The following is a 14,379-nucleotide window of genomic DNA, read 5'->3' as shown; positions in this document are numbered from 1 at the left end:
AGAAGGAGCTGCCAACAAACAGACAGACATGCAAAAGGTTAGAAAAAATGAATTTTCAAACAGAGAGCTCACTAAAACATACACTGTGGTATCATTTTAATGGGAAATGATTGGTTTTGAGAGGTTGGTTCTTTGGGATGACTTTTTGTGCTGGTGTGAAAAATTAGAGAGATCCCTGGGAAATAAAGTGTGCAGTTAGTCCAACATTATAAACATTATGGGCTAAGTAAAACCCTTTTTTGTACAGACAGCTTAAGACCAGTCTTGCATTCTTTTGTACCTTAGCATATGAATAGAATTTATAGTCAGCAGCTGTTTGAAGCCTTACTCTTCAGTTGCCAGGCAGTGGAAAATCATGCTCTGCAACTTGGTTTAGAGCACTACAATCATTTGAGTCTGAGCCTGCAGCCACTAGGTAGCCAAAATCACTAGTGGCTTCTGTGAGAGTTGTGCCTGAGGGCTTGCTACACTACCGCGCAGGGTTGATCTAAGATATGCAACTTCAGCTATGTGAATAGCGTAGCTCACGGTTTCTCAAACAGTGGCGACAAGCAAGTCTCTTGGCCCGCGCCGCTTCCATCAGCTCCTATTGGCCCGGAGCAGTGATCTGCGGCCAATGGGAGCCACGATCAGCTGGACCTGCGGATGGGGCAGGTAAACACACCAGCCCGGCCTGCCAGGGGCTTTCCCTACGCAAATGGCGACCCTGTTTATACTAGATACAATAAATCAACCCCCACTGGATCGATCGCTGCCTACTGATCTGGCGGGTTGTATAGACAAGCCCTGAGTAGGGACTGCAGTATTGAGTGGAGTGGAGATAATCCTGATTAGGTAGCATTTGACACTCAAATCGCATAGATGTGAAGTGACTGCATGAAGGGCTGGAATTTGGAGGATCGTGCCCATTGTTTGCCATCTGTCATGCATCATTTTATTTTTCAACGTTTCAAGTTTTCAGTTAGCACTGTTAATTGTTTTATTTATAGAATTTTTGCTTCAGTTAGAGTCTTTGCACCTCAAGAATTTGTATTTCTGCAGACACACAAAGTCCTGTATTGTAAAGAGCTTACAGCATATCACTTGTTAGCCCATGTTGAAAAGAGTTAATGCAAGCCTTAGTTTTTATATATGTCTTTGATGCATATTAGGCAAATTTCTCTTTTCAGATTCCAGGGGTAGAGCGCACTATGGGGGAAAAATAGTTAAAGAAGTGAAAGATACAAGAGTAAACCTTTGTTTGCCTTCCTTTTTCTCTTGAGTTTTCATCACATTTGCCTACCAGCAGTATCTGTGTGCTAACACCCACTAACCCTGGAAGAGCTTCATTGTTTAAACATTCAGGGCCAGAATCTCAACTGGTGTAAATCAACACAGCTCTTATAGACAGCTGCAGTGGCATAGGAGCCAGCAAACAGAGCTGTAAACAGGGGAGTTTCAGTGGGAGTTTGCAAGGGGAGTTTGCGGGGGAGACTAAGAGAGATAGGCAGAGGAATAGACAGGCTAGTGAAGGGAGTGGGTGGTGTTATGCTGGTGTTCTGGTGCCCGTTGGGGGGTTGTTTTGTTGTAGGTGGTGGTGGTTTGCGTTTCCTGGACTAACAGGTTTCAGGTGGGAAGGCAGCAGTGGAAGACACAATGAGGATGACTGGATGTGGAAGCTGTGGCATGTACATGATCCTGGAGGGGGTACCTGAAAACAGTTTCATCTGCATGAAGTGCTGCCTGATAGAGTTGATGGAAGAAAAGATCCGAGGACTGGAGATGCAGGTGGAAACTCTGCTGGGATTTAGAAGAGGGTTCGAGCAGATGATGGAGCAGAGACATGAGGAGGCTGAAAGGAAAAGCTCAGACTTGCAGATGGAAGCAGGACCAAAGAATTCTGAGGGGAGACTGCTGGGTGAGGAAAGTGGACGGTGGAAGCATGTGACTAAGAGAACCAGGCAGAGAGAGAGACTGGCTAGTGAAGAAGAAATAGAGCTCAGGAACAGGTTTGCAGAGTTGGAAAATGAAGAAGGGGCACAGCACATAATCGCTGAAGGTGAGAGAGCAAGGAAGAAGAGAAGAGCAGCTAGTCGTATAGGAAGAAGGAAAGAGTCAATGGAGATAATACCAAATATGAGCCCCAGGAGGATACAGGATGGGTTGTGGAGGATTGCAAGGAACGATTGAAATCGAGAGGACTTGCAGCCAGAGGGAACAGGGGATAGACTGGAGAATCGCATTGTCACCAGGAAAAGGCAGGTCTATGTGACTGGGGACTCCTTACTGAGAAGAATAGACAGGCCTGTAACTAGAGCTGATCCTGAGAACAGAAGGATGTGCTGTCTTCTGGGTGCTAAGATACTGGATGTGGACCTGAGGCTGAAAAGGATCCTAATGGGAGTGGGAAAGAATCCACTGATTGTCCTTCATGTGGGAACAAATGATACGGCTAGATTCTCGCTGGAACGTATCAAGGGAGAATATGCCAGACTGGGGAAGACACTTAAGGAAATTGAGGCTCAGGTGATCTTCAGTGAGATTCTGCCTGTTCCTGGAGAAGGGCAACAAAGATTATGGTGATCAATAGATAGCTCAGGCAGTGGTGCTATAAGGAGGGCTTTGGGATGTATGACCACTGGGGAGCATTCATGGACAGAGGACTGTTCTCTCGGGATGGACTTCACCTGAATAATGAGGGAAATAGCCTTCTAGGATGGAGGCTGGCACAACTGATTAAGAGAGTTTTAAACTAGGAATTTGGGGGAGATGGTTGGGAGATGTCCAGGTAATCTCCATGCCAAAATTTAACATTAAGAGAGAAGAAAACAAAGTAAGAAAGGATACAGCCATGGGTTGGAGAATGGACATAAGGAAGAAGGGTAGTGTAGATACCAGTCTAATAGGTGATACTGGTGGTAGAATGGCTGTGCCTAATCGGATAAAGAAATGGTTGTAGGGGACAATCTTGGTTCGAGTGATCATGAGCTAATTCAGTTCAAACTAAATGGAAGGATAAACAAAAATAGATCTGTGACTAGAGTTTTTGATTTCAAAGGGGCTAACTTTAAAGAATCAAGAAAATTAGTTAGGGAAGTGGATTGGACTGAAGAACTTGTGGATCTAAAAGTAGAGGAGGCCTGGAATTACTTCAAGTCAAAGTTGCAGAAGGTATCAGAAGCCTGCATCCCAAGAAAGGGGAAAAAATTCATAGGCAGGAGTTGTAGATCAAGCTGGATGAGCAGGCATTTTAGAGAGGTGATTAAGAAAAAGCAGAAAGCCTACAAAGAGTGGAAGATGGGAGAGATCAGCAAGGAAAGCTACCTTATTGAGGTCAGAACATGTAGGGATAAAGTGAGAAAGGCCAAAAGCCATGTGGAGTTGGACCTTGCAAAGGAAATTAAAACCAATAGTAAAAGGTTCTATAGCCATATGAATAAGAAGAAAACAAAGAAATAAGAAGTGAGACCTCTAAAGACTGAGGATGGAGTGGAGGTTAAGGATAATCTAGGCATGGCCCAATATCTAAACAAATACTTTTGCCTCTTTTAATGAGGCTAATGAGGAGCTTAGGGATAATGGTAGGATGACAAATGAGAATGAGGATATGGAGGTAGATATTACCACATCTGAGGTAGAAGCCAAACTCGAACAGTTTAATGGGATGAAATTGGGGGACCCAGATAATCTTCATCCAAGAATATTAAAGGAACTGGCACATGAAATTGCAAGCCCATTAGCGAGAGTTTTTAATGAATCAGTAAACTCAGGGGTTGTACCATATGACTGGAGAATTGCTAACATAGTTCCTATTTTTAAGAAAGGGAACAAAAGTGATCCGAGTAACTATAGGCCTGTTAGTTTGACATCTGTAGTATGCAAGGTCTTAGAAAAAAAATCCTGAAGGAGAAGGTAGTTAAGGCCATTGAGGTCAATGGTAATTGGGACAAAATACAACACGGTTTTACAGAAGGTAGATTGTGCCAAACCAACTCGATCTCCTTCTTTGAGAAGGTAACAGATCTTTTAGACAAAGGAAATGCAGTGGATCTAATTTACCTCAGTTTCAGTAAGGCATTTGATATGGTTCCACATGGGGAATTATTAGTTAAATTGGAAAAGATCGGGATCAATATAGATGAGGGTATCAATCTTGAAAATTGAAAGATGGATTAAGGAAACTAGTGTAAAGGGTGAGAGCGAACAACGGGTCATTACTGAAAGGTGACGACTGTTTTTTTTCCCAGGGGTTGGAAGGGGGAGGTGTACTAGTGGAGATTTGTCAGGCATCGGGTTTTGGGTCCATCTTTATTTAAGCTTTTCATTACTGACCTTTGGCACAAAAAAGTCAGGAATGTGCTAATGAAGTGGCGGATGACGCAACGCTGGGAGGTATTCGTTAACACAGAGAAGGACCGGGATATCGATTACAGCGAAGATCTGGACTGACCTTGTAACTGGAGCGAAGCGTAGTATAGTAAAAGGATGACAATTTACCATAGTGGAATAAGTGCAAGGTCATGCATTTAGGGATTAATAACAAGAATTGTGTTGGTTAAAATTGGGACACATCCAGTTGATAGTAACAGAAGATGAGAAGGACCTCTGACGACAAGTATTGGTCGGATCACAGGCTGACTATGAGCGCCAATATGGGTATCATTATGGCTGTTTAAAAAAGCTAATGCGGTCTTGGAGATGCATCAGGCAAGGATATTTTCCAGTAAATAAGCAGGTTAAGGACGTGGCCGTGGTGTCGCAATCACCCCGGCGTTACTAGATTTCCCCGCAGGCATACCTAAGTACGAACTACCGTCATACTGGGGGCACTGGTGACTCTACATCTGGAATCCTAGTGTGCTACGTTTCTCCGTCTCCCATGTTCAGATGAGCTGTCGGATGAATCAGAACTGAAACAGGTACAGAGGAAGAGGACTACGGGGATGATCTCGAGGAATGGTGAAAACCTGTTCTTATGAAAGGAGACTCAAGAGCTTGGCTTGTTTAGCCCTATACCAAAAGAAGGGCTGAGGGATGATATGATGGTCTTTGGTAATATATATCTAGAGGATAAATTGACTCAGGAGAGAGAGGAATTATTTAAGCTTAAGTACCAATGGTGGAACGAACAAGAACAAATGGATGATAAAGCTGGACATTAGGAAGGTTTAGACTTGAATATTAGTACCAAGGTTTCTAACCATTAGAGGAGTTGAAGTTCTGGAACTGCCTTCCGAAGGAGGAGTATGTGGGGGCAAAGACATGATCCTGCGCTTCAAGACTAAGCTTGGATAAGTTTAGGGACGGGATTGCAATGATGGGCATACGCTCGATTTGTCTAATTAACTTGATCTTGGATTCTTTAGCAGGTATGTAAAAATATACCCCCAATGCTCTGTGATGGTGTAAGTTAGATGGCAACGTGGGATCTGAGTACCACAGAGAATTCTTTCTGAGTGCGTGGCCTGCATGAGTAATTTCCCACATGCCTCAGGTTTTACGCCTCGATTCGCCATAATTTTGAGCCCCACATGCTCAGGTTTTAGCTGATCGCCATATTTGAGGTCAGGAAGGAATTTTCCTCCAAGGAAGATTGGCAGAGGCCCTGGAGGTTTTTCGCCTTCCTCTGCAGCGTGGGGCATGGGTCACTTGCTGGAGGATTCTCTGCATCTTGAGGTCTTTAAACCACGATTTGAGGACTTCCATAACTCAGACATAGGTTAGGGGTTTGTTACAGGAGTGGGTAGGTGAGATTCTGTGGCCTGCATTGTGCAGGAGGTCAGACTAGATGATCATAATGGTCCCTTCTGACCTTAAAGTCTGTGAGTCTATGAGTAAGATCAGTGGAACTATGCTGATTTTACACCAGCTGAGGGCTTGGTCCTCAGAGTTGTAGTTGTATTACAATTCAAATCTGTACTTGAAATAGAGATGAGCCCAAACTACAAAGTTCAGCTCCTGATCCAAACATTACAAAAATCCAGGAACATTCAGGTCTGAGTTTAAATTCAGTCCTTTATAGATCATGAGGTAGTTGCAAAATTCAGAAACAGAAATACATTCCCCTAATCTCAGGATGGCAAGTGGGTATTCATCCAGGGGTTTGGTTCAGGCTGATTTGTAATCTTCAAGAAAAGAATTGCCACATATAAAGATTCCCAAAGACAAATGACATTGGTGATCCCATCCCTCTGTCCTTTCTTCCTTACCAACTAGCTATTTGCTGTAGAGATTAGACCTTTTTAATGTAGAGCGTTCAGTGGGTTTTTTAATTTAGAGACAATCATTTAGAAACAAGATGGGATGTTGCCAAGATATACAGAAATACCTTATCCTGGAGTTGCCATGAGAGACCTTCGAAAGACTTTAATGAAAGAGACAGATTTTTTTGCCTATCACTGGAACTATGTATTTTGGCCCCAAGTGTTGAATGATGGAATGTTCCAATTATAGGCAAAAAGTGCTTTAAAGTATATTTAAAGTGAAAACTTACCTCAGGGATACTTTTGATTGCTGTAAAGTGGCTTCCCTGTAGGTTTACCTTCTGCATGCTGGGTATTGTTGAAACTCAACAAATAAAGTTCTTGTTTGTTCTTTCACATTCCCCCCTGAAGTCCTCATTCTTAACTCCCTAAAGTTTAAGAGCTTCATATAGAGAATAAATTGGTGTGCATAGAGGGAGGGATGGTGAGGATTCATTTTGTTGGAATAGTTAGTGTCATGCGTTTAAAAGTGTTGTTGGTTTCATCCCTTAACAATACAGGTAATGAGTGATGAAAATCCCACTGTTTACTTTCACTAATGTGTGCAACCAGTTCTGCTGCCAACTGGGTATTTCCTGCAATGTTAGTTTAGTGATTGGTGAATTTTCAAAGAGTTTTAGGTAGCAGTTTCAGAATGGATGGATAGTCTTGCAGGTAGCAAATAGGGCTAAGGGTCATCTGTCCCAAGCTCTGCCACAGGCTTGTGTGATCATGAGCAAGTCATTTAACTGCCCTAAAATTCACTTTACTTATTTGTAAAATGGAACTAATAAGTCTAGGTCCTTAGCTGTGTCTGAACAACACCTGGTACTGCTGAGAAGTGAGGGCAAAGGTGACTTTAACCTACCTTTGTACTTATCTAATTCCTATGCCTTCTGGGAGCTGGCCTGGGCTAGCCTTCTGCATAATTTAGAACAGCCTCAAAATGATTATTTCCCCATTTAGGCCGCCTATATGTCTGCTGTACTATAGAAGTGGCCCCTATAGGTCTTGCCTATGCTCAGGAGTAACACTGACTCCTCCAGATCACGTCTACTTACTTGTGTTGTACCCACAAGTGCCTGTCTGTGTTCCCACTTGCACCAGAACATGCCATTTGATTTGTTTGTTTATGGCATGCAACAAGCACACTATATTTTGAATATGTCACCTGTAATGTGTAATATCTAACTCAGTTTCATTCTCCAGATCTTTGTAACCTGGATAATGTAAGCCAGCCATGTAACTAATGTTTCACTGGTGATAACCTGATTTAACTGAGCTTTAAAACTTTTTAACTCTCTTTGTGCTTTTTTTTAAGTGTCTTTATGCTTCGGTTTGATAAAACTGCCTTTTTTTGTCAAAGCAGCTAAATGAAGTAGCCATCACTGCTGTTTAAACTCCAGACTTGAGGCAGTGGAAAATCCTCCGATAAGACTGGGAATAGTGAGTGACATTTCCTAAAATGGTTTTGGTTTTTTAAAAATTCAGATCCCACTACAGTGCAATCCATATCACAGAACAATTATTGCAGTTAGCATATTTGTGCCCGTTCTGGAATTTGCTCTAAACATGCCTCTAAGGTCGAATGAGAATGGAGGACATTATTGTATTTAATTATTTCATGAGAATAAATAAGGATTCCAGCAACAGCTTAGAGGTAATGTAGCAGTAGAACAATTAGAGTTTCTGAGCTACTGCACAAACATACAAATGCAAGATCATTACAATAAGTACATTGAATATTTTGAGTTATTTTGTTTTAGTGAGCATAACTGTCCTAAGGTTATAGTGATTGGTAAGAATAGAGGAAACATGACAACTATCAAATGTATGAAATAACAACCAATTTGTCAAAGCAGTATCAGTTCAATAGAGATGTCTTTGGTATAATGTTAATGAGCTTTACATGTTTTACATTTCTCTTGCTCTTTTTCCTGCTTGCTTCTTTTCTTGTTGAGTCATGTGCTGGAGGCATGGTCTGAACATGGGATTGGGAGCCAGTTACTGCTGAGGTCTAAGCCTGGCTTTGCTTTGATATTGAATCACTGTGTGTCCTTGGGCAAGTTATCTCATTCCTCTCTCCCCCCCTCCCCCACACCTCCACTCTGTAAAACAGGAATAATAATATACTTCCTCAGAGAAGAGGTGTAAGAAAGAATTAGCTAACATTTGTAAAGTGTTTTGACTATGAAACATGATACGTCAGTGCTAAGAATTATTACCATCATTCATTATTATTAGTGGATGTTGTCACTGACTCCGTTTTATTAGACCTACCAGAAGTGGCAAGAAGACTTGAAGAGAAGCCTACACAAAAGTCAGTACGTATTCCTGAAGCTAGTTTCATACCAATTTCCCACCACTTCCTCTGGTTGTTGGTAGCATTAATAAAGGGAGACATTGTCTGTTCTTGGGGCCTAAAAAATGTATTCCTCACCTACTAGCTTGAGGGCCTGTACTTATTATGGTGAGAAATATCTACTCAGCCACACCCCCTGCACGCTGAAGGAATAAAGCAGCTGTGCTGTTTGTTTAAATAAAGTATTGTCAATCAACTTCCCGTTTAATCAGTTTATTAAACATGGAACTAACTACTGTGGGTCCCTCACTTTTGTCCTAGCTTTTTCTGCATTCACTCCACTTTTTCTTGTTTTCTTTCAAGGAACAGATCATCTTTTCTCTTGGTGTTTGTTTCCTCTTGTCTCTTTAACCCTTATATACCCCTTTTTCCCCCCTTCCCTCAATACCCCCTATAGTCTTTCTCTGACGTGCACAGTTCTCCCCTCTCATATGAATATATATATCCTGTTTCTTAATTAAAGCACTCTGCTTCCTGGGAGAGATTTTCCAAGACACACAGGAGAGTTAGGTACGTAACTGCCATTGACTTTTCATGGGAGTTGGGCACCTCACTTCTTTATGCCTTTGAAAATCTGCTCACCCCCATCCATGCAATATCTCTCTCGTGCCCATTCCATACACACCCTCACCCACTCAGTGACTCCTCTATCTGTCTCCGACACAGGTCTTGAAAAATGTAGTGTAGCTAGCAGTCAGTGGGCTAAAATGTGACAAGAGGCCCCACTGAGTAGGTAGCCATGTGCATAGGCACTGACTCCGTGGGTGTTCTGGGGTTCAAGCACCAACGTTTAAAAAAACAAAAAAAAGTGGGTGCTCAGCACTCACCAGCCACAGCTGTTTAGTGGCTGAGGAAGGCGCTTTGAGGAGGGAGGAGAGCAGTGAGCAGCAGGTGATGGCTTTGGCCAAGGGGTTGGAGTGGGACAGGAAGAGGCCAAGTGAGGGCAGGGGCTTTGAGGGAGGACGCAGAGCTGGGATGGGGCCTCAGGGCAGAGCAGGTGTGGAGCACCCCCAAGTTAAAATAAAACTCAGTGCCTGTGGCCACATGTCCCCTCTGCATTTCCTCTCACTGCTACCCAGTCTGGATCACAGGCAGAAAGGAGCAGCAGGAAGGAGGCCACAACTGTTGGCAGAAACAGATGCAGCAGCACAAGGAGAGAAGGCTGTTGCTGGCCTCAGGCTCCTTCAGCCCCCAGCAACCACTCTATCATAAACTCCCACAGCCTCAGGCTCCTCATCCACCGAGCCACTCCCTGGACAGCCTCCAGCTTCCCCTCAAGCTCCCACTCAAGCCTTCATTCACCTAGCTAACCTCCAGGCAGTCACCACTTTCTTTCAGATGCCCCCACTCAGCTATCCCCCAACTCAGCTGAGCACTCTGACAACCACCTAAATACCTTAGCACCCCAGGTACCTTCCAGCAACCTCAAACAGCCACCTACCCCAGTCTCCCTAGCACACAGTCACAGCTGCCACGTTTTGAGCAGCTCCCATGTCCTACCACTGAAACTTGTTGGGATTGGGTGTGTTTAGCCATGAGCTGAAGTGTATCCAGATTATTTACAAATTTGCAAATTCATCATTAAATAGCTTGCATAAATGTCAGCAATGGAGCTGTGCAAAATTTAGCAGCTGTGTTTTACTAACCAGCCTTATGTGAGAAAATGGATCTCTGAATGTAAATTAGTTTTTGCTACCCACAACACTTATTCACTTCTGGAGAATGTTTGTATGAATGTTGCAATCGATCATTAGGAAGAAGAAGAAAAACTGGCTGTGTCCTGCCAATTGTGAAGGGGAAACGCCCACCATACGTTGTAGAATGTCACTGAATTTGCTTAGTGTATAAGTCACACTTACAGCTCTAAGGGACCGGATAATTTTATGGCCAACGACTGAAGTCTGTCACAGATTTAGGTGAGGACTGGTTTATGGGCAGGTTTGCATATTAATGTGGAGTAATCAAAGATCGATACATAGGGTGTATGCTGATTTCTGCACACGTTATGATGGAAGTGGTTCCCCCATGTACAGTCAGCCAAGTTTGTTGTGTTTCCCTAACCAGCTTTCCTGTGAATCATCAGGTATTGGCCAGAACTGGAGGCAGAAACTGAACTTGTTAAACAAATATGCTGATCTGGTGTGACAAATCTTTTGTTTCTCTTTCTAGAGATACTTGCAATATGGAACAGCAAAATATGTTTTTTTTGGGGTAAATCTCATAAAAGTGCCTCATTTACAGGCATAGCAGTTCTTAGTGAGATTAATAAATATGTGTTGGAGACTATTGAGATTGGGACAGGAAGTGGAATAGCATCAGAAAAGAACTTCAGGAGTGGGAAATAGACATCTGGTGAGTGCTGCCATGAGGCAGGCTCCTGAGCTGCCACAAGCGAGGAAACTTTATTTCTCCTGTGACTCAGTCGCTAAGGGTTGTGACAATCCAAAATGACAAAAAGGATGTGGTCTGCCTTGAGGTTCTTCCTGCTGACCCGTACCACCTTCACCAAGAGCTGTCAGGAGCATAACATTGAGCCTGATGACAAAACAAAATGTAACCTAGGAATCTTCATTGGCAATCGCTGCTACGCTAAAACAAGTTTCTATAGCAACGGGGGGTGAAATTATGAAGCAAATTGTTATTCTGTGCCTGATTAGAAGAGCTTATAATTGATGACATCAAGAAGGCTGGGGTGTTTAATACCTATTTTGCTTTAGTCTTCACTAAAAAGGTTAATGGTCACAAGATACTCAACACCGTTAATATTAACAAGGGGGAAGGAACACAAGGAAAGTTTGGGAAAGAACAAGTTAAAGAATTTGTGGCCTGGTGAAATTCATCTTATAGCACTTAAGGAATTAGCTGAAACAATCTCAGAGCTGTTAGCAGTTATCTTCAAGAACTCCTGGAGGCCAGGTGAGGTCCCAGAGGACAGGAGAAGGGCAAACACAGTATCTGCTTTTAAAAAGGAGAACAAAGAGGATGCAGGGAATTACAGACTAGTCAGCCTAACTTTGATATCTGGAAAGATACTGGAACAAATTATTTAACAATCAATTTGTAAGTACCTAGAGGATAATAGGGTTATAAGGAATAGATTTGTCAAGAACAAATCATGCCAAACCAACCTAAATTCCCTCTTTGTTAGGGTTACTGACCTAGTGGCGGGGGGGGGGGGTCAATAGACATGATATATCTTNGCGAAGTCAGTACAAACTAAAATTTCATACAGACAATGACTTGTTTATACTGTTCTATATACTGTACACTGAAATGTAAGTACAATATTTATCTTCCAATTGAGTTATTTTTATAATTATGTAGTAAAAATGAGAAAGTGAGCAATTTTTCAGTAGCAGTTGCTGTGACACTTTTGTATTTTTGTTTGATTTTTGTAAGCAAGTAGTTTTTAAGTGAGGCGATACTTGGGGGGGGGTCAATAGACATGATATATCTTGATTTTTAGTAAGACTTTTGACACAGTCTCACGTGACATTCTCATAAGCAAACTAGGGAAATGTGATCTAGATTACATTATTGGTAAAGTGGGGGATAAATTAGTTGAAAGACCATACTCAAAGGGTAGTTATCAATGGTTCACTGCCAAACTGGGAGGGTGTATCTAATGGGGTCCTGCACTGGGCATGTTTAATCTTGAGAAAAGAAGAGTGATGAGGACCTGAAAACAGTCTTCAAATACATTAAGGGCTGTTATAAAGACGATTGGGACCAAATGTTCTCCATGTCCACTGAAGGTAGGATGAGACGTAATGGGTTTAATCTGCAGTAAAGGAGATTTAGATATTAGGAAAAGCTTTCTAACTAGAAGAGTAAATAAGTTCTGGAATAGGCTTCCCAGGGTGGTATGGAATCACCATCATTGGAGGTTTTTAAGAACAGGTTGGACAAATACCTGACAGTGGTGGTCTAAATATACTCGGTCTTGCCTCAGCACAGAGGGTTGGATTTAACAACTTCTCAAGGTCCCTTCCAGCCATACATTTCCGTGACTTTGTTCATGTTTCCGTGGGTGCATTGCTTTTCCTGGATAAAACATTTTTTTCAGTTTTAGCGGTGGTGATATGTATAACTATGGCAATGTGATCTTTTTGGGGAGGAGAAATATTAACGACACAGTATTAAAGAGACAGTCAGTTCTTAACCAAGTTTCCTTTTTGAATTACATAATTCATCAGGCTGTTGGGAAACGAATTAGATTCCTGTCCAGGGATGAGGAGTGTAATCTGAGCATCACTGACCACCCTTCACTCCATTCCTACACATTGCTTATTGTTTATATATAACCTTTACTTATTGGCTACATTGCTGTGATGCTGTCAAACACCAGTCAGTAGCAAGTCTCAAATCAAGTATAATTTAAAAAATGAAAAGTTTTCTAATTGTCATGTAGTGTCATATGAACATACGAGGGGTTGGACTATAGCATCTTTACTCACATCAAGTAGTACTTTAGTCCATGAAGCCAGTGGGACTACTCAAAGAGGAAATCACTACTGAGTGGTCCAGATTCTGGAGCACTGACTCACGCAAGTAGTCCTACTGAAGTGATTTGAAGCTACTCAAGGGCTTAACTCTGCTCCCTTTGAACACAGAGTTAGGATATTGATTTTAATGGGAGCAGACTCAAGCCCCACAGGAATCAATGCTTAAAAACATGAGCCTCCCCATTTCTGGCCCAGTGAGTGAGCATGGGGATTGCAGTCTAATGTGTATTTGTATTTTAATGTGTATGCCTTTTTTTTTAATTGACTTTACTCTTTAACGTAGAAGTTGCATGTAATGGGATTTTAAAAGTGTAGTAACGTGCATGTAACTTTCCCCCCCTTTTGTAGGATGGTTATTTTTCCCACCGGCCAAAAGAGAAAATGCGAACAGACAGCAATAATGAAAACTCTGTACCCAAGGACTTTGAAAATATTGATAACAGTAACTTTGCTCCCAGGACTCAGAGGCAAAAATACCAGCCTGAACTGGTGAAGAAGCCTCTTAGCAAGCAGAAGGAGCACTTGAAAAAGAAACTAGAGCAAGAAGGAAAGGTGAAGGAGAACTCACTCCTGGGGAAGAACTCCAATGAAGTGCTTCAGTTCGGCCATTATGCTGTAAAGAATAGCAGCAGCAGCAGCAATCTGAAGGAGATTCACAGGTCTCCCAGACAACCTCATTTAAAACGGAGTGGGAACAGCTCCCCTGAAATAAGATATGACCAGCCACCAAAATGTGAAATATCAGGCAAGGAGGCAATCTCAGCTCTGTCTCGGTCCAAATCCAAGCACTGTCGGCGGGAGATTGCAGAGATATACTGTCAACACAAGCAAGGAAAGCTGATGCCTGAGAAGGTGATGCGTTTGTGTCCTCTGGATGGTAAGTCAATAGATGCTAGAGTGGAATATGCTACAATACCAAGTGGGGAGGAGGGGAATTTTATGCAATAACAGCCTCTTGACTCTGGTCCAGTACAATAAAAATCAACATTATGCCGTAAAGTATAACGTTACTTTTCTGGTTTGTGCCAAACAGCGAGTATCTAAAGATTTCTTTAACAGAGAAGTGTGCAGAGAACACAAGATTCTTGTTAAGCTTATATTGAATGTTCTGCTTCAGTTTTCTTCCATTAGATTTTTCCTATGCAATTTTAACCAGTTTTCAAACGATGATGCTAGTTCTCTCAGGCAGCAGCAGTTACAGTGTTTCCTTCTAAAGTTAAAGAGGCATATTTGAGAGTGGATGTTTATTCATTCCATCCCATTATTCGACAAAGGAGATCATGCTATGTGG

General features: G+C 42.2%; 1 protein-coding gene across 1 annotated transcript in view; it reads left to right on the top strand.

The window, feature by feature from the left end:
* XYLT1 (xylosyltransferase 1) overlaps window positions 1-14,379 on the top strand; it is a 339,335-nt gene that overhangs the window by 158,110 nt on the left and 166,846 nt on the right. Inside the window, exon 3 of the mRNA XM_032790486.2 lies at window positions 13,437-13,965. Within this exon, the coding sequence (XP_032646377.1) occupies window positions 13,437-13,965 (529 nt within the window). The remainder of the gene's footprint in view (window positions 1-13,436; window positions 13,966-14,379) is intronic.

This window comes from Chelonoidis abingdonii, chromosome 9 (assembly GCF_003597395.2).
Source record: "Chelonoidis abingdonii isolate Lonesome George chromosome 9, CheloAbing_2.0, whole genome shotgun sequence".
NCBI classification, from domain to species: domain Eukaryota; kingdom Metazoa; phylum Chordata; order Testudines; family Testudinidae; genus Chelonoidis; species Chelonoidis abingdonii.
The sequence above is the reverse complement of the archived record's forward strand: the minus strand, read 5'-3'. Positions and strand labels throughout refer to the sequence as shown.